This window comes from Monodelphis domestica, chromosome 2 (genome assembly GCF_027887165.1).
Source record: "Monodelphis domestica isolate mMonDom1 chromosome 2, mMonDom1.pri, whole genome shotgun sequence".
Lineage (NCBI taxonomy): Eukaryota > Metazoa > Chordata > Mammalia > Didelphimorphia > Didelphidae > Monodelphis > Monodelphis domestica.
Genome location: NC_077228.1, coordinates 291,542,883 through 291,564,073, shown reverse-complemented (window position 1 = coordinate 291,564,073; position 21,191 = coordinate 291,542,883). Strand labels below are relative to the sequence as shown.

The 21,191-nt window shown below is 37.4% G+C and overlaps 1 protein-coding gene across 2 annotated transcripts in view; it reads left to right on the top strand.

The window, feature by feature from the left end:
- The window catches only part of LOC100014394 (24-hydroxycholesterol 7-alpha-hydroxylase), a 97,192-nt gene that overhangs the window by 60,555 nt on the left and 15,446 nt on the right, over positions 1 to 21,191 (top strand). For both annotated transcript variants that reach the window (XM_007484020.3, XM_007484021.2), the window contains 2 exons: positions 9,987 to 10,082; positions 10,975 to 11,063. In XM_007484020.3, coding sequence (XP_007484082.2) covers positions 9,987 to 10,082; positions 10,975 to 11,063 — 185 coding nt within the window. The remainder of the gene's footprint in view (positions 1 to 9,986; positions 10,083 to 10,974; positions 11,064 to 21,191) is intronic.

The following is a 21,191-nucleotide window of genomic DNA, read 5'->3' as shown; positions in this document are numbered from 1 at the left end:
CCTGACTACAATGGCTGAGGGGACATGACAGAGGAAAGACTCTGAGCGAACACTCTGATGCAAATCCTAACAACATGGCAATGGGTTCGAGTCAAGAACACATATGATACCAGTGGAATCACGCGTCAGCCACGGGGGGGTGGGAGGGAGGAAAAGAAAATGATCTTTGTCTTTAATGAAAAATGCATGGAAATGATCAAATAAATACTATAAAATTAAAAAAAAAAGAAAAAAAAGAAAAAAAGAATAATTGGAAGATAGGTAAGAGAGAGGGATAAATAAATGTTTTGGGCAGAATTTTCCAGCTAAGTGTACATAAACTCAAATGTTTGTTTTTTGGTGGGATTTTAAATAATTCATTTCTTCTTTTTATTATTGCTAAAAAATAACTATTTGAATATAAAGAATCTATCTTGAAAGAAATTTGGGGGGGTGGGGAACAAGGCTCTGTGCAAGTAGTAGTATATTATTACTGAGAATTATTATACTTCAAAATATTCATTGTTGTATTTTTATGGATAAGATTTGCATAAAAATACATGTCCTACCCGATTGCCATCTCTTTATTCCTTAGTATATATTTAGTTTCATGAGTTGCCAAAACAAACCTACCAACCAGCCTTCTGTCTCCTAGACCAGCTTTGAGGAGGCTGCATTTGGGTACCTCTGTCAACCCTGGCTTCATTGTCAGCCAACTGAGACCATGCCATCTTCTAGATGTTGGCTAGTGGGGTAGGGAAACAAGGGAGAAACAATAATGCCTTGTTAGCCCCCAGTTCTAATCTAGTTCTAGTTCTAGTCAGATCTTAGGGAAGGGTAATATTGAATTGAGGTGATCTCCTTTTTTTTTTAATTTTATTTGATCATTGCCAAGCATTATTCATTAAAGACATAGATCATTTTCTTTTCCGCCCCCCACCCCCCATAGCCGATGCGTAAATCCACTGGGCATTACATGTTTTCTTGATTTGAACCCATTGCTATGTTGATAATATTTGCATTAGAGTGTTCATTTAGAGTCTCTCCTCTGTCATGTCCCCTCAACTGCTGTATTCAGGCAGTTGCTTTTCCTCGGTGTTTCCACTCCCATAGTTTATCCTTTGCTTATGAATAGTGTTTTTTCCTCCTAGATCCCTGCAAATTGTTCAGGGACATTACACCGCCACTAATGGAGAAGTCCATTACGTTCGATTATACCACAGTGTATTAGTCTCTGTGTACAATGTTCTCCTGGTTCTGCTCCTTTCACTCTGCATCACTTCCTGGAGGTTGTTCCAGTCTCCATGGAATTCCTCCACTTTATTATTCCTTTTAGCACAATAGTATTCCATCACCAACATATACCACAATTTGCTCAGCCATTCCCCAATTGATGGGCATCCCCTCGTTTTCCAGTTTTTGGCCACCACAAAGAGCGCAGCTATGAATATTTTTGTACAAGTCTTTTTGTCCATTATCTCTTTGGGGTACAGACCCAGCAGTGCTATGGCTGGATCAAAGGGTAGATATTCTTTTGTTGCCCTTTGGGCATAGTTCCAAATTGCCCTCCAGAATGGTTGGATCAGTTCACAACTCCACCAGCAATGAATTAATGTCCCTACTTTGCCATATCCCCTCCAGCATTCATTACTTTCCTTTGCTGTTATGTTAGCCAATCTGCTAGGTGTGAGGTGATACCTCAGAGTTGTTTTTATTTGCATCTCTCTGATTATAAGAGATTTAGAACACTTTTTCATGTGTTCTGCTCAAGTCAAGGTGTATTGTATTCAGATTTACAAGGAATTATGATGCCTTGGTCAGTCAATGAATTTATTATAGGTGTAATGTCATCAGTTGCCTCCTGTGAAAGAAGGTACTGAGGAATGGAAGGAAGTGGACTAGATTTTGTTTGAATTTGGACAGAGATAGCCGATTTAAGTAGGCCAATATCAGAAGATGATGTGGCCCAGAGAGACTCAAGTATATCAGTTGGGATCTCAAAAATAGGAGTCTCCTTAGTTTCATGAGCATCTGAAAGAAGTACAGGGAGCAAAGTTAAGGATTCCTCAGGCAGTTCCAGTGTCTTATAGCCATCTGGAGAACAAGTTATCGTGGCCCTAAGCTTGCATATAAGGTCTTTCCTCAGCGAATTTATGGGGGAGCCAGGCATTTAGTGGAAAGAGTGTTCCACACTAAGGGGTCCTTTGGACACTATTCTAGGGGAAAGTTTGGGAACCTGTAGGGGCATCCCTGATACCCCCATGACATTAACTGAGCTAATGGATCTGCAATCTGAATCAGGTATAATCTTCAATACAGACTGGGAAGCTCTAGTGTCCAATAGATAATCATGATCATAAGTATTACCAATCTTTAATGTTACATGGGGCTCATCAGTAAGGAGGAGCAGTGGATAGGGATAATGGACAGTAAGACATTAGGGTCTGCAAAATCAAATGTTGTATCCTCTGATTCCTGTGCCCCAACCGTCCCCCCCTTACACCTTCATAATCTTTGGGTAGTACTTTGGGCTCCCCCCCCCCGAAGGGAAGTAACACCCTGGGTGGTTTGGGGGCAAGCTCCACTCAAAATATACTGCTGTGGGGTCATTTGGTATTAGTTGTCAGATGCCTGATTTATGTCTTTAGGATTATTATTATCAGTCCTAAAATTACAATTCCTGAAATCACCATTATAGTCATCATTCCTGTAATTTTTCCTATAAGAATTTCTCTACAGTTCATCATTATGTGGCCCTTCTTCTGAGAGAAGTGGCAGGTGAGGGACTGATAGTTAGATTCTTGGAGAGGGGCTAGCATCATTGGCTGAGCATCATGCCCTTTGATTTGTTTATCAAACCTATCCTGTAAAGATTTGATTTCTTTTTTCAAGGTTTCTATGACATTATTAGCCTCTTCCTGTTTTCCTTTTTGGCCTTTAAAGACATAAGCAGCAGTGTTCCTCAACTCTTTAAGGTCCATCTGAGACCACCATGGGCAATGCATCTTATAATAATCATAGACCACCCTGCAAGAGATGTTGACAAAATGTCTCTTTATTTACTTTATAACTTTGTCTTTAGAAATATCAATGTCTAGATACCAACCCCCAAGCTCAATGAGTTTATCCATGAATTGTGAGGGTGTCTCATTATCGGATTTTCTAAGGCTTTCAAATTTTGACCATGCTTCCATATCCTCGGAGTGTTCTCACATAGCTGTTATAATGGCCTCTCTACAATTATTTAATTGCAACTGGTTCTCAGGACTCTTATAATCCCATGAAGGATCCTGAGCTGGCCAGTGTGCTGCACCACACCCCTGGACCTTGTTAAAATGAGAAATGATCTTATTTTTCTCGTGTTCCATTAGAAAAGCATTGAGCAAATTCTCAAAATCCTTATAGGACAGGTCATATTGATAAAAAATATCAGCCATCTTCTTGGTCACCACCAGTGGTTTTGCATTCAAAATGAGGTCCAATGTATTTCAGTTCTCTAATTTCTTGAGGAGTGAATGGTATATGGTGTTTTAGGGTTACCACATCCCCATTATGTCCTATTTTGGGCACTTCTCTTAATTGGAAAAGGAATTTATAGGAGTCATTCGATGACTGTGATTCCTTAGAAGGTGACTGTGGGGATGCTGAGGCATCATGGGTAGGAACAGGTATGGTAGCAGAACAAGAGGGGCTGGGGCTGGTCATGGTGTGGGAGAAAGGACAGGAGAGTATGCGGGATTAGAAGAAGGATCAGGGGAGGTAAGATCAGCCAGGAGTTGCAGAGTACAAGAGAGAAGGGTCTGTACCTGATATGTATACGAGAGGGGTGTCTCATCTCTATTTTGGGAGAAATAGGATTGTCCTCTATTTGTGGTTTAGGATCAGGCTTGCAAAATTCATACTTATTTTGGATGAGATCAGTATTTTTCATTAGATGATGTGTTTGAAAATTTTTATTGAATTTTTCTGTTGGCCTGCATTTTTGTCTAAATCTCTCGTATAGTAGCATTTTTTGTCTTAAGAATGAAGATCGGAAAAATAAAATTTCCCAGGAGTACAAGGAGAAGGAGGGAATTCAGAATCTTACATGCCTCTAATTGGGAAAAAAGCAGAAGACTTTCATGCATGGTAGCATTTATGCTGCTTAGCATTTTGATAAAAAAGATTTTATTCATTTATTTTTAAATTTGATTTATTGATTTATTATTATTATAAGGGATGGGAGTAGAGTAAGCTGAGGGTATTTAGCTTATTTTATTTTATTTTTTATGATTTAATTGGATTTTTTATTTGTAAAAAAAAGGGGAAATTTTTAAAATTATTTGTTGCTGACCTCTAGTGGCATCAAAAAACCACTGTAGCTAGGCAGGAAAAGGCAAAATTAAAAGAGGGGGAGAAAGGAAGAAGAAAAGAGAGAAAAAAGTAGGGAAAAAAGCAGTGTTCAATATTGACCTCTAGTGGCCAAGTGGCAGTACTACAAATGGAAGGGATTAGGGGTGGGTTTCAGTGTAAAGGGAATGGTTAGGGACTGCCAGAAACCAAAATGGAGGACATGACAACAAAATCTGGCCAGGTCTGAGAGACAGAATAAGGCAGGTTTGGTAAAGCAAGGAGCGGGCTAGGGTTGTTGAAAGAGAGCCAGGACCCTCTCTGCTGAGACAAAAAAGCCTGGTAGAGGCTAATAGGCAACCAGGTGCCCAGTGGGTAAAGGGGGCTTCCATTCTGTGCTGGGGTGGGGGGAAAGGAAGCTTATATTCACCACTAGAACAGGAGCAGGTTGGCAGAAAGTTCAGAGGTGTGGCAGCTGCAGGAGCAGCCAAGCCAGGCATGACTAGGCTTCAGCAGCCACAGGAGGTAATAGCAGTACCAGGGTGGGCCTGGGGTGCCACTGCTGAGGTAGCAGTTCAAGGCCATAGGGGAGGAGTGGGCCTGCTGCTTAGAGGGGGTTTGGCCAAGCTGTGGGCAAGAATGGCCAGTCAGGTTGATTGGGCTGCTCTCCACACTGTGGACAGGGAGCAGCTTCTTCACCAAGTCCCCTAAATTAAGGGAGCTGGGCCAGTAGATCGACCAGTAGGCCAGGGTAGAAAATGCAGCTGTCAAAGGCTTAGAAGTCGGAAGGAGAGCTAGAGGAACAAGCTGCAGCTGGGTGGCTGGAGTAGGGGTTTAAAAACTCCCAGCAGAAAAGCAGCTTTTGGTTGCAAACCAGTAGCAGTTTTAAACCATCGGGGTTTGGGGGCAAGCTAGTGCTTTAATGTGCCAGTCTGGTTGTGCAGCCAGGGCAGAAACTGACAGCTTAAAAAAAAAAAACAACAACACTCTGAGTTCTAAAATCCTTTTGTAGAGTTGCCAAAAATGTAAAGATTAAAATTAATATTCAGTACTCTAAGTATTATTTCAGTACTATTTATTATAAATCCACTTAGAGCAAAGAGAAATTAAAAAAAAAAACAACCAGAAATTTAAAAAAAGAGAAAGGCAAAAAACTGCTTCCTCTTCCACACTGAGAGGATGGTCTTCCAGCAGAGAGCACCAGCATGGAGGAAGTCTAAACTGAATACCAAATTAACCAATGACACATGACAGGAAAACAAAAAGGGGATTGTGGGAAACGTAGTCTCTAGGGATCAAGATTCTAAATCAGTACATGAGAAAACCATGCCTTAGAGGGTATATATCCAACACCTATCAAAAATAGCACAATTTAAAGTCCAGTCTTATTGACTCCAATGCCTTCTCATCAATCTTCCCTAGAAAGGGAATCTACCCTCCACAGAACTATTATTACTTCTGTCATAGCCTTCTATAGAACTCCTCCTACACTAACCACCTTTTTAAAACTTTTTGTCCAGTTCCATGATTTCATGAGTATACAGAGATCCACAGTGAGGAAATACCCCTCCATCTAATTAGGCTAACAATTTAGGGGGTTTGTGATCTTGAGATTTTCCTGACTACATTAATAAAAGAAATGACCTCAGAGCCACAAAGTCTGTATGTGTCAAAGGTAAGACTTAAGCTCAGGTAGTTCTGACCCAGAGGCTGGCCAGAAAGATCCATTAAGCCATGTTGCCTCTACTACTGTAGTTTTCAGAGAAGGTAGAGTCACCATATTGATATTATCTAATTTCTTATCCTTTCCTTATCTTTTCTTCACTTAATTTTACTGTTATGCCCCACCACTTTGTTTATTTTATTTGTTCTTATGGCATCTGACATTCCTTTTGGAACCTTGGGCAAGTCACTTTCTCTAAACCTCAGTTTTGGTTGTCATTCAGTTATTTTTCAGCCCTGACCAACTCTTTGTGATACCATTTGGAGTTTTATTGGCAGAGAGTGGAGTTGTTTGCCATTTCCTTCTCTACTCCATTTTATAGATGAGGAAACTGAGGCAAACAGGGTTAAGTGACTTGTCCAGGGTCACAGAACCAGATCTGAAGTCAGAAAATGTGTCTTTCTGACTCCAGTGCTCTCTCCATTGCACCACCCAGCTACCGGTTTGCCTACCTGTAAAATGAGCAGGTTGGACTCTGGATCCTCAGAGGTCCCTCCAAGTCCAGATCTGTGATCTCATTTCATAGTTTCCCTGTGCAACTAACAGCCATGTCCCTAGCAGAAGCTGGCAACAGAATGTTCTTCTGTCCTCCACTCTATTGTCTTTGCACTAGTTTTCCTTTCACCTCCCTCTGACAGCCTGCTTTCCCTGCACACTACCTGACTGTAGGAGTTTCTGTAATAGGGCCCAGAGCCAACTACTCTCACCTTCATCCCTGCATTTGATACTCAATCGGTATCGGTAGTGCAGGTATTATGGTATCCATTTGTCAGAGGAGGAAACCAAGGCAAAGACATTAAGTTACTTCTTTATGGCTATTTCTCTGATTATTCTCTCCTTTCTCTGGCCTTTGTTGTGCAGCTTGTCATCTATTCATGACTAGGAGAGCCAGTGCTGTTTAAGTTGAGAGTTTTGAGGCTGATTGGTTGAGAAAAAGAGAAGGTTGTTTTTGTTGTTGTTGTTGTTTTTTAAATCAAAGCAGGTCCAGCATTCCATTATTCCATTCATCAACTCTTAACTAGATTTGACTGTTGACATAAGCTCTGAAATTCACCTTCAGACTCTCCTTACTATTTGAGTAGTGGTTAGGTCTAGGAGAGTGCTATCCTAAGCTGAATGCAGACCAAAACATAATGTATTTCACTTTTTTCTTCACGTTCTCTTCCACAAAATGACTAATTTCAAAAAATGTTTAATTTATTGTACATACAAAATCTATAACAGATGACTTGCCATCTCCAGGGGAAAGGTAACTGAGAGAGGAGGAGAATTCGGCTCAAATTTTTAAAAAGACATAAGTTAAAATTTGTTTTCATATATAATTGAGGAAAAAACCCATTATTTAAAAGTTAAAAAAAAAGATAAAAGTAGGCAGCAACCTTTGCATTATAACTCCAAGACTTCCATAAGGCTCTCTCTACCCTGCCTCTCATACCTTCTCTAATTTTGTTATTAGTGCTATCCAGCAACCCTGTCCAAACTGGCTCATTTTCACCTTGTTATCCTAGCCATGAGATTAAAAGATGCAGAACAAGCCTCCATTTGGGACTGGGAAGAGAAACTCTACTAACTGCCCCTGTGAGGGCATGATAGGAAGAGAACTGGTCCAGGAAGAGTGCTCTCATGGAAGCAGGATACTGTGTTGTGGGATATATGGCCCAATGCTGGGATTATTGGCCTTTTTTGTGTGTTATAGACCTTTCTGGCCATCTGGCGAAACCTTTGGACCCTATCTCACGTTAATGTCTTTTTAAAACATTAATTTAGAATATTTTTCCATGGTTATGTGATTCCTATTCAATACTTCCTCTCCTTCCTCCCCCCTCCCACAGCCAATGAGCAATTCAATTGTGTTTTATACCACATTAATGTCTTTAATGAATAAAATAAATTATGTAGGATTGTAATGGAAACTGATATTATTGAAATAAAAAAAATGTTTTTTTTCTCTTATCCAAGTTGACAGATTCTTTCAGATCTATTCACCGAGTCATTGGAGGTCAGTGGACTTCAGGCTAATAATCCCTGTACATAAAGTGCTGCACTTGGAAGTCAGGAAGACCTAGGTTCAAATACTACGTCAATCAAACACTTATTAGTTGCATAACACTTGGCAAGTCAATTTTAGTTTCCTCATCTGTTTAAAAAGCAAAACAAAATAAAACAACATTGTAAGCAGGAGATCTTCCATCTTTATGTCCTGTCATCCTGTGACAATAGCGGGTAAAAGACACTAAAGCAAATTTGATCCTTGTCAAAATTTTGTCTAGGATCATCCCTGGATATCCCACTTCTGACACAGGATAAGTGCAAGCATTTCATTCTGTAGCAAGCCCTAGCAGGAGGTTACCACAACCCTTCTAAATGATGATCTTCCCTTTACAAAACAGACACATTCATAGTCATAGATTGGTGCTAGTCACTGATGAATTGCTAGCAATGTTTTGAAATACAAGTCAAATTTAGGGGAGGCATACTTAAAGTCAACCCCTTCATGAAGGACATTTATAAATTGTACAGGGTTGAAAGGTTGTGTCATTTGATGACTAATCATGATGGTTATGTAATAAATATTTTCCCTTCAGTGAGGGAATTTTCTAATGATTTTTTTTTATTTAACCAGGGCCAAATAGAGGGCATAAAAGCTTTAAAGCTTTTAAAAGGGCTCTAATTGTCCTTTGCTACCAGAAAAGTCTTTTATAATACCTATCTAGTTAAAAGCTCTGTCTAATGCCATATTTGGTGGCATATCTGCCACTCCTGCTCCTGGGGAGGCAGAGGCTGGTGGCTCTCTTGAATTTAGAAACTCAGACATACAGTGGTGGGTCTAAGTAGATTGGGTGTCTGTGCTCAGACCTGCACAGTGTGACAAGCCCCCAGGACTTGAGGGACCACCAGGCTGCCCAGTACTTAAAGAGAAATGAACTGGTTCAAGTCAAATATGGGTTAGGTGTGAGCTTTCATGCCTATTAGGAGTGGGATCAGAACTACAGTAGGCATTTTACTTCTTGTCTGGGTGAGATAAGATCTAGTCTCAAGAAAAAAACAATGCCTTGTATATATTTCCAGTGTGGAAGTTCAAGAAAAAAAATACCTGCCTTCTAGGTAGGCTTCTTGGATTGGGAAGCTTTCAATAGAAAAGCAAAACTCATTCCTACTTCTAGAGGAGAAGCTGTTCTTCCCTGATGCCTCATACCTCTGCAGACCAGTGGGTGGAAAAAAATTAACCTCTGCTGTCTCATTCATCCTCTTGTTTGTCCTCCTTTTGACTTGGCTCCTTTTTTCCTGCCTAACTGCTGCTGTTTCAGTAGAGAAGGAATTTGCTACTGCTTCCGGGGTGCTATTACCAAATACTCCTAGAGACGACATGTCTCATCCTAGCCTCATCAGTGACAGTGCAGCTGTTGGCCCTAGCCCTGGGAGTAATGGCTATCCCATAACTTCCGTATCTGCTGCTGGTGACTCTCTTACTTCTAGGGCAAGCCTAAAATTAATTAATAGTGGCTTTGATGTTGAATGTTGAATTTATCTATATCATTTATGGATATTAAGAGAATATTTTTAGATAATAGGTATTTTTTTATGCTGGTGCAATGGAAAGAGTACTGGACCTGAAGTCAGGAAAATCCATGTTCAAGTCTGGTCTCAGACACTTAATAGCCATGTGACTCTAGGCAAGTCATTTTACCCCATCTGCATGCCATGAAGAGTCAGACACAACCGAAAAATGACTGAACCACAAACAGAATTTTTATAGATACTAGGCATTTGTGTGTATTTGCATAGTTTGCCATTATTTTAATAATAATGGATGCAATGTCCAGAAAAAGTAATACTTTATAAAATGATTAACTTGTCATCCCCACAATGCCATTATTATGTTATTTTATAATGAACTGATATCTCTCTAAAGTGAATGCTTTCATCACAATTAGACTTCTGATTTCTATTTTAGAGTTATACTATCCCTGCTGGAGACATATTGATGTTATCTCCTTTTTGGATCCATAGAAATCCGAAGTATTTTCCAGAACCTGAATTGTTCAAACCTGTAAGTTATCTTTTTCACTGTGTCTCATTGCCTTGATCAGTTTTGGTTCTGTAGTATTCATATATTTAATTGATCTAGGAATTACATCATGGAGTTGCTCTCTTATTTCAGTCACCTAGGACCTGATAATGAGGTCATTCATCCCACAAAGGTATTTTTGAGAAATGGGATCAAACCAGTGAAATAAAAGAGATTGACCATAAAAATCAGAATGGACAATATGTGCGAACTGGAGAAGAACATTTTCCCAACTCAAAAATGAATATTTGCCTATATTTGTTTATTCTCCTACCTATGTTTGTCTATCTCTTACATTGTGCTTAAATTGAGTAGCAACATATATAGGCATACATGTACATTCCATGTACATATACACACAGATATAAACTCAGGGAAATTTGTGAATAAATTTAAAATCTTTCCCTCTTCCCCTCAGAATTAATCAATTTTGGGACAGAGAAGACCTCCAGTAGTCATTTAGTTCAACCACTATCTCTCAGGACAGCTGTCAGAAATGACATTCAAACATATTGTCTCAAATTCTTTGCTTTGACCACCTGTAATGTATTAATGCTAAACTCATAATGATAATGATTTTATTTGGGGGCCCAAGACTTTATTATAAATATCCCTGCTCTAATTATATTAAATCCCCAGTTGACTTACACTATCATTTACATTTACCACTTACAACTCTTATTTAAATTTTTTATAAACTTGTGCTCTAGAAACATAGTTGCATCTGATATTAATAACAAGTTGGAAAAATTACTAGCAACGGTGCAACTTTATATGCAAGGATTAGCTGTACAAGGTCATTTTTAGCCTAGAGAAATAAAGTTAAGCTTATTTATACAAGGCTGACTTGGAAAAAAATGTTTTCTTCCCACAGGAACGTTGGGAAAAGGCAGATTTAGAGAAGAATGCTTCCTTGGATTGCTTTGTGGCATTTGGAGGAGGGAAGTACCCATGTCCAGGAAGGTCAGTGAGACAGCTGGATTGGATTTATTCAGAAATTATGTTGACAATAACTCAGCTGAGGAGAGCATTTTCTTAATCTTCCTTTAAGCCTAAATAGATTGTGATTACTTCATTTTTTTTGAAAGTGGTTAATAACAACACTTGTTTTCTGGTACTAGCCAAAGTTTATTCTGATAAAAGACCTCATAATATATAGTCAAAATTGATGTGCAAAGATCATATACCAGGCTATCATTCAAGGGAAATTCATTCATTCATTCATTCATTCATCCAACCATTCATCCACCTATTCATTCATCAAACACTCTTTTAATACCTGTTATATGTAGTGCACTGTGTTAGGTGTTAAGGGAAATATAAAGATAAAATTAGAGTTAATCTCTTACCTTTAGTAACCTTAAAATTCGTAAATAAGTCTGCTTGCACCTTTTGTCTTAGAGAAAAATAATCTTTCCTTAAACATGAGATTATCCCAGAGATTTTCCAAGCTCATTAAATATCTTAACCTGGTAGATCTCCTTTGATCTCTTTTTAAAGCTAAATTATTTCAGTCTCTATAGCTTCCCTTCATTGAAGTACATTGGTGATGTTCTAAAACCTCTTTAAATAGCACACAATAACCTTAAAATAGAAAAATTACCAAATAATTTAGCAAATATTTTCAAATCACATCTAAATCAAAATGAGTTTTTGATTTTTTTTAAAAGGAACAAAATTAAACCAAGAATTTGACAGTAATACTAGGTTGTCCTCACAATAAGTAGACTCTTGGTCTCCTCTAGTTTCCTCACTCCCAGCCAACTGTATTAAATGTGAATACAGAAAACAATAATTAGAAATTCTGGTCATGTAGTACCTGTCTCTTTGGGGACCTCACTTTGGCTATTTCACTATGGTCATAGCAGTCCTTAAAGTTTTCACAATCTGAATATGGTTTACCACAAACCTCAAAGGAGCTTACTGTGCATAACTTTTTTTCCCCTTTTCCCTTTGCTTAAACCATTCCCCTCTTTCTAAATGTTTTTAGTTAATGACAGCTGAAAACTCTTTGACAATATCTTTGGTTGAGAAATAGTACATTAGGCTAAATACTGAAATGTCCAATCCTTGCTTATAAATTATACATAAAATTGGCTAATGTTCAGTAACTATCAGTAAGGTAGTAGTTTGTTCCTGTTTATTTATAATTGATATATATATCATATATATCTAGATAGATATATATCTAGATAGATATAGATATCATATATATCTAATAATATCACATAATAGATATATGAATATCTGATTGGGTGCTATTAGCACATCAAAATAATATTTTTGGAGACTGAAAAATTGCTAATTATTGTCAGTGCCTGAATTTGTCAATATGTCATAATGTAGAAGGAACCATTGAGTCAATTAGCAGTGGCATGGTAAAGAAACCTTAAATCCTGCAAGTTCAAGATCCTTTGAATAAATTAAGAAATTCAAAATTTTCTTAAGTTTAGAATTTCATAAAGTGAATCTCTGCTAAACAAGAGATAGCTCTACAATACTATTATCCACTTGAACTTTAAATAATTAGCCCATGGGACTTTTCATTCTTGTAGATAGACAAAGAAAATGAAAATTGGTTAGGAAAGAAAGTGACATCACTTGGACTAAGTCTGTGAAGGCAAATCTTTCTGTTAAACATGCAAGACCAACTATCCCTTGTTATAATCCCCAGAAAATTGTATCCACTTGTCTTTTGTCTATTGGGACAGATTGATTATCTCATGCACAAAAACTTTGTGAGTCAGAAGTCCTGCCTATAGTATATCTAACAAACAAATTTTGCTCTGAAAATTACTGCTAGGGCCTTGCTTGCAGCTGTTGGGGCCTGGATACCAAAACACAGCGGGAGTAAGAGTGACTTTCATAAGCTCATTAGATTAAAAACCTTATTTTTTTCTAGTATGCTGGGAGCCAAGGACTTGACTTTAAGTGCTAACAAGAGCTTTGAAGACAGGCTTTGATGAGAAGAGACATCTCTTTTTTTTCATTCTCTTCAAAGGAGAGTGCTCAGGCACACTCTGGAAGTGACCCTCTCCCAAAAAGAGAATGATGTGACTTTCCTCCCTTTGTAAGAAGGCAAGAGCAGAACTTACATTCATAACTTCTTTTAATGAAAATATCAAATAATAGCAAGGTTTTGTTAATGAATTCCATTGACATATGGAAAAAGGAAGACCTGGTACATTTACAAAACATGAGCATTTAAAAAAAATGCTATGATTCTTTTTTTTTCAATTAATAAGCATTTATTTTCTCTCTGATCTACCCTTCCCAATTGAAAAGAAAAAAAATCCTTGCAACAAATATATGTATTATTATACATATATACATATACATGTATATATGCATATATGTATACACACACATATATAGTCAAGGAGCAGGTAGGTGAGCCAATAGATAGAGTGCTAGGCCTAGAGTTGGGAGATCTTGGGTGCAACTCTGGCCCCACACACTTCCTAGCTATGTGACCCTGGGCGTGCCAGTTAATCCCTATTACCCATCTCTTACTGCCCTTCTGCCTTGGAATTGATACTTCTATTAATTTTAAAACAGAAGTTAAGGGTTTATTATGTGTGTGTATATACACATACTTTTTCAAGTAAACAAATTTTATTCTGTACCCTAAATCCATCCTCTTTTGTTGGGGGTGTGAGTAGTAGCATGGCAGTCAGTCCCCTGGAATCATGGTTGATCATTGTATTGTTCAGAGCTTTTTAAGTCTTTCAAAAGTCTTTGTCTTTATAGTATCATTATTCCATAAATTGCCTTCTTGGTTCTGCTTGGTTCATTCTGCATCAGTTCACATAAGTTTTCCCAGGTTTCTCTGATCCATTCCTTTCACCATTTATCATGGCACAATAATATTCCATTACATTCATGTACTGTAATCTAGTCAGCCATTCTCAATTGAAGGATACTACCTTAGTTTCCAGTTCTTTGCTACCACAAAAAGAGATGCTATACATGTCTTTGTACAAATAAGTCCTTTTCCTCTTTTTTTTTTTATCTCTTTGGGGTATAAAACTGGTAGCAGTTTTGCTGGATCAAAGAGTATACACAGTTTAATAGCTTTCTGGGCACAGTTTCAAATGGCTCTACAGAAAGGTTTCATCAACAGTGTACTGATGTGATAGTTTTCCTGCAGTTCCTCCCAACATTTGTCATTTTTGCTTTTTGCCATCTTTGCTGATTCAGTGGTTCTGAGGTAGAACTTCAGAGTTGCTTTATTTTTTTTTTGGTAATTATGATTGATTCTGAGAATTTTTTTTTTCATGTGGCTTTTGATAGTGTTCCTTCAAGAACTGCCTATTTATTGCATTTAATCACTGCTCAACTGGGGAATGGCTCTTGTTCTTCTGATTTTTAATCTATTTTTATATGTTTTAGAAATAAGTTCTTTATATTATGACCCATTTGTACTGCCTGTAAACTACTCATACCTACAGAGTACTGTATACTGTTTATTTTTGCTTTTATACTAAAATAATCCAGATATAATACTATGCCTCTGAATGAAGTAGGAAGAAGGGAATAAGCATTTTATCTGCTATGTGCTAGGTACTATGTGAAGCACTTTCCAGATATTTTCTCATTTCATCTTCATAGAAATTCTACTATTATGAATTCCATTTGCATTTGAGGAAACTGAACCAGATAGAAGTTAAGTGATTTGTCTAAGGTCCAACAGCTAGTACCTAAGGCCAGATTTTCACTCAGATCTTCCTGAATCCAGATTCACAACTTTATCCCTTGAACTACCTAGCTGCCTCCAAATACGTACCTAATCCTATTTGGTACTGTTAAGTAAAGGGTTGTTTTTATGAAACAATTTAAAATGTAAAGTTTCATTTATACTAGTAATAAATTTCTCTGATGGTACTATGAGTTAGTGTGTGGGGGTAAGGATTTATTTATTAAGATGTCTGAGAAAAGCAATTTGAGCAAGTTCTTTGTGAATAGTAAAATGCTTTATGTTATTATTGTTATTATCAAAAATAATATCTGGTTAAGATGTGGTATTTTTTGTCTTCTGGAATTCCCATCAGAGCCATAGAACCTTATTACTTCATTTTACTAGTCTTGCTCAAGAATGTTTAGTTGGTTACACTTCTGTGTTACACTTCTGTGTGCATAGTTATATATTCAATTCCTGATTTTTGAGTCAGTTTGTTTGGTTCCTTTCCATCTACAAACCACACCTGCTTATCCTGGTTATCAAATATGTGTTTGGATACAAGAGTGGGGAATAACATGAATGGAGATTGAACCAATTATGATATACCAGAAAGATCCCTAGAATTAGCATACTCTGCCATTTAATGACTTGAGTCAGCTTAGTCAAGTCACTCACCTCTATCTAGGCCGCAGGATGCAAAAGGTAATAATAATATCCTTTGTAAAGTTGTAAGGATCAAATGAGAAAATTATGTAAAAGTAGTTTGCAAAGTGTAAAGGTCAATAAAAATAAATTCTTTTTATCATGCTTAAAAACTATGACAATATTTGGTATTTAATAGAGTGTCTTGCACTTAGTAGGTGCTCAGTGACATTGGTCTAATTAAATTATTATCATCATCAATTTATATTGAGTATCTACTATTGAATCTAGAAGGATCTATGCTATTTACTATGGTGGTATTTAAAGAAAAAAGGCTCAGGAGATAGAAAGCCAGGCCTGGAGACAGGAGGTCCTGGGTTCAAATTTGACCTCAGATAATTTCTATCTATGTGATTCTGGGTAAGGCACTTAAACTCCATTGCCTTGCCCTTATTGCTCTACTGCTTTGAAACCAATACTTATTAATACTATATAATTTATAAATATATATAAATGAATAAATGCATATGGAATATAAATAAAGGTTGGGTTTGAAAAAATATAATACATTGTCATTGCCTTCAAGAAGCTTATCAAGTGGTTGAGGATACATGAAAACACAACTACTGCACAAAGACCAGTATATAATATGTTCTAAAGGCCTGCTGGAACTTCCCTCCTTTTAGCAGAGGCATGGGGAGCTTCAGGAACAGAATGTTGTCTATGTTGTGAGAGGTGGTAGCTATAATGGCTTGTGAAAATATGGCCTTAATTATTCATCTGATTCTAACCTACACCACAAAGTGGACCTTAGGGGCCATCTGCTCCAACACTCTGGTTCTGCAGATGAGAAGGCTGAGGTCTGAAGAGAAGGAGAGGTGGCTTATCTGAGGTCATACAGGTGGTAGAGACAGGATTCAGCCCCAGTTCCTTAGATTTCAAAGACATTTCTCTAGGAAGAGGGCCAGAAAACAGGAAAAAAAGAATGAGATAGGAGAAACCAGTGACATTTTCTTAGGTCCTAACTTCTTTCTCCCTAACATTTTACAGTTGACTTCTTCCTTCTTATTTTTTTAAGGATACATTTTCATTACTTTTCTTTTTATAACACTTCACTTATATGCCCTCTCTTCCCCTCTTAGCCAGTGAGCCGTCCCTTGTCACAAAGGAAACCCATTCACCACCACATTTCCTTTCTTGAAGTGCTCTACTGCCTTGCCTTCTCTGTCAGAGTACTCTTCTGCATCTTCCTCCTTCCTCCTCCAAATAATTCCTTCTCTCTTTAAACAACCTCCCTTTTCTTCTGACTCTAGTTGTGGATATTCTCCAACGTTCTCTGTTCTTGACTTTGCCTCTTCTATCAACTTTCCTTTCCTTTGCCATCTCATCCCCTTCTATAGCTTCAGCTCTGGAGACTTCCAATAATGCCATCATTCTCCTCAATGTCAGACCACATTTATGGCTGGTGGATATTTCACAGAATCTAAGAGTTGGAAGCAAAAACAGAGGATATATAGTTTACATTTTACCTGACCAAGAATCATCTCTGTAACACCCTCAATAAATAGTTACTCAGCCTCTGTTTGAAGATCTCCAGAAAGGGAGTCTACCATTTCCCAAGATCATCCAGGCCTCTTTTTAACAGCTTTATTAATGAAGTTTTCCCTCATATTAAGCCTAACTCTGCATCTATTTAACTTCCATTAACTGTTAATTCTACTCTCTGGAACTAAGAAGTTGAAGTCTATTCATTCTTTTGCCTTTCAAATATTTAAAGCTGCTATCATAGTTTCCCTTTTGTGTTTTCTCTTCTTAAATGCACCCAATTCCTCCAACTTATCCTTGAACCCTTCTACATCTCTTTTGGATACATTCCAGTTTGTGTATTGCCTTGCTCTCTATCCCCTTAATTAAATTGGGCTTCTACTTATTTCTAATTTAAAAAAAAAAACAACTTTTATCTTCCATCTTAGAATCAATATTGTGTTTTGGTTCCAAGGCAGAGGAGTGGTAAGGGTAACGGTAAGCGGGGTTAGGTGACTTACCCAGGGTCACACAGCTACAAAGTATCTGAGACCAGATTTGGCCTAGGACCTTCCATCTCTAGGTCTGGCTCTCAATCCACTGAGTCACCTAGCTGCCCCCTTGTTAACCTACTTTATTCCATCCTTATTACTTCCAAGATTATTCTTTTTGGAAAAGAAAACAGGAACAAAATGAGAGTTGAATATTTCAACCTGAGGCATCTATTATCATTCCATCCATCTAGATAAATGATTTCTTCTTTTGTCCCCACCTTAGCTAAAACATTCCAACATCACCCTTTTATTTCTCTTTAACATTTCTTGTCAAACTCAGCTCATTATTTTGTCTTCCTGACACCATTCTTAAATGTCCATGCTACTATTTTGTATTTGTCCTTATTTGGCCTTGTTTCCTTAGTCTTATGCACCTTTAAAAAATCTGGATCATTGTGATCCCTGAAAAGCTACATCTGTCTCCCTTCACAGTTCCACTTTTATCTTTTTATTAGAGTAATTTATACTTGTATCTTCACAATTTCATTCTTGAGAGCTTCTTGTACCTTTTAAAATGTTAAACTGTTAGATCCTATCCATCATTTCTCTGAACCCTTTGTTACTTTTCCCATATCTAGGATATGTGTCCAGTTTTCCATTCTTCTTTTTGAATTCCATTTTGAAGTTATCACCTACTGTCAAGATTACCAGTATTTTCACCTTCAGATAAGTAAACTGAGACGAATGGAGTGTATTCATTTACCTAAAGACACATAGATAATTAGTGGAAGATCCAGAACTAGAACCTGGGGATCTTGATTTCCAATTCAGGTTTCTCTCTGCCAGCCCATGCCATCGCCAACATATACTGAACAATTCTGTCCACAAACCTTTGCTTATACTATTCTTGTTGACTTGAACATCATTCCCACCCATCATTCAAGGTCTAGCTTACATGGCACTCTCTCTCCAAGAAGCTATCTCTGTCCCTCCAAAAAAACTCTGGAAAGTATTTAGAGAAAGATAGAAATATTTATACTATCATGGTACTTTTTACTTTCTCTAGAGTCTTAGAATTTAAGAAATGGAAGAGATTTTAAAAATAGTCTGTCCAGCATCTTTAGTTTATAGAGAGTGAAACTAAGGCCAAAAGAGATTACATATTCCTTAACTGACATAAGTATTTAGTGACAATACCAGGACTGGAAACCAGGCCTCCTAATGCATGCAGAAAAAGATCAGTAACATATTTTAATTAGTTGTGTATGTATGTCTTATATTAAAGCAAAAGCTTACCTTATTTATTGTTATATCCATTTCAACATCTAGCACAGTGCCTTGTACATAATAGGAACTTAGTAGGTATTTGTTGAATTGAATTTACCAAAGATCATTGATTTCTCAAAGCCATTAAAGAATCACACAGACTGCCAAAGACCCTTTAATCCATTCTATACTTGAACAGGTATCTCCTTTATAATATCCCAGAAAAGTCATCCTCTAGCCTTTGCTTGTAAACTTCTAGTAATGGCAAACTCACTGCTTTGGAACATCACAGTTAATTGGGAATGTTTCTTTCTATCTGCCTAAACTGGATTCTCTTCAACATCTACAAATTGTACTGAGGACCCAGTCAGAACAGATTGGTCCCTTCTTCTATATGTCAGCCTTTCATATACCTGAAGAAAGTTATCACACCTCACATAAGACTTCTGTCCCTTAAATAGCTCTGATTCCTTCAGTCAATCCTCATATGTCACATTCTCTCATCATCTTGTTCATCCTCTTCTAGATGCATTCTAGCTTGTCAGTGTCCTTTCCTGAATGTGGGGCCCATATCTAGTATTCCACATATTGGTCAGGGTAGATAGCATTATCTCCCTTGTTCTGGAAACTATTGTTCCCTTAACACTTTTGTTGTTCAGATGTTTCTGTCATGTCTGACTCTTTATGACCCCAATTGAAGTTTTCTTGACACAGTTATGTTTCTTCATGACAAAGTTTCTTTCTTCAGCTCATTTTATAGATGAAGAAACTGAGGCAAACAGAGTTAAGACCTTTCACAGAGTCACCCAGCTAGGAAATGTCTGAGGCCAGATTTGAACTCAAGGGAATGAGCCTTCCTGACTCCAGGCCCAGTATTCTATCCACTGCATCACCTGGTTGTTCCAGATATTAATACCTTCCAAAAATCAAATTAGCTTTTTGCCTGTTGTATCACATTATGGATTTATATTGAGCTTAGAATTTATCAAATTACTGCATCTTTTTCACAATAGCTCTCTAGCCATGTGTCCTATACCTTATATTTCTGAAATTAATTCCTTGACTCCAACTGTATCCTTATTCAATTTTATCTTAGTAGATTCTTCATCATCACTGCTGTGTTCTGGTATATTGCAATAGTGACAAAGTTAATTAGGTAATCTAATTAATTACAGGATGTAATTAAGTAAATAATTATTTACTATTGGAAGATCTTATTGAATTTTATTTAGTCCAGCTCCCTACTCAAATGCAGATACCAGTTCTATAACATCCCTTGTGGTCAGTTTCCCATTGATTGTTTGAATGCCTGAACATCACAAGATTGATACCTAAGATAACAACCTATTTCAGTCTTCTTTTTCTATTTCCTTCCTCTCGTGATCATAGTTAAATTTCAAAGTCTTGTATTACATGTAGACATATAACTTTTAGTGATCCATTCCTTCTTTTGACTTCTTGATCAGAATATAAACTTCCCAAAGCAGTATTTTTTTCACTTGTGTCCTTTGCCTAGTCCATTGTGTTTTATGAAAAATGGAGATATCTGGAAGTGTGTCAGAATAAAAAATGAATGGGAAAAGTCAACCTTTTGATACATTTCTGAATGGGTAGCATAGAGTAAACAAAAGTGCGCTGAGACCAGGGCTGAGACCTGGCTCTAACATTTAATAGCTTATTTCACCTTATACAAGCCATTCTCTGAATATCCATTTCCTCATCTATGTAGTGGGGTTAAATAACAGATTGCCTACTTCACTGTGAAAAATATCATACAATATAAATACGAAATGTTCTTCCTGTCAAATACTCTTACCTAGTCCACTCTGCTTCCACCTACAAACCTGATTTATTTTCTTAAGTGATTTGTGAAAGGGAAGGAAGGTGTCACTTCCCCTTTAACTATAATAGTTATGTCCCAATATATAATGTTTGTGTTAAATATGCATGTACGCTGCCTCCTCTGAACTCCAGGAAGAGATGATTCTATTTTCATAACCTGCAGCTGTTGGCAACTAGGAATTTGCCTCAGGGCCTCTGCTCTTGGCAGCTCTGGAAACTTTCCAAAGGATGTCATGTGTGCCAGCAGTAGTTTCAGAGCAGAAGAAAAAAAGGGATCATGGGATCTCATAGGGGTAAGAGGTAGATGAGGGTGGGGGCAGTATGGGAGAAAAACATTTTTTTAATTTTTTCTTTTCAGAAGGTAACATTGGAATTCAGTCTCAAATTAAACATATAGAAAACTAAAATAACTTTTCAGGGTTACTTTCCACTCATTGTCCCATGTTTGTCATCTTCAAGCCACACCATCCAACTCACTATACTCTTCCTTTGCTCTTGAAAAAAATCAAGGCCATTCATTTGAGTTTTCTCTCCTCCCCAATTCCATAAGTCAGACCACCTCAGCTTTATCACTTTGCTTTTCCTCCTTTGCTCCAGTTCCAGAAGATGAGGTTGCCAGTAGCAGTGGCTCTATTATGCCCT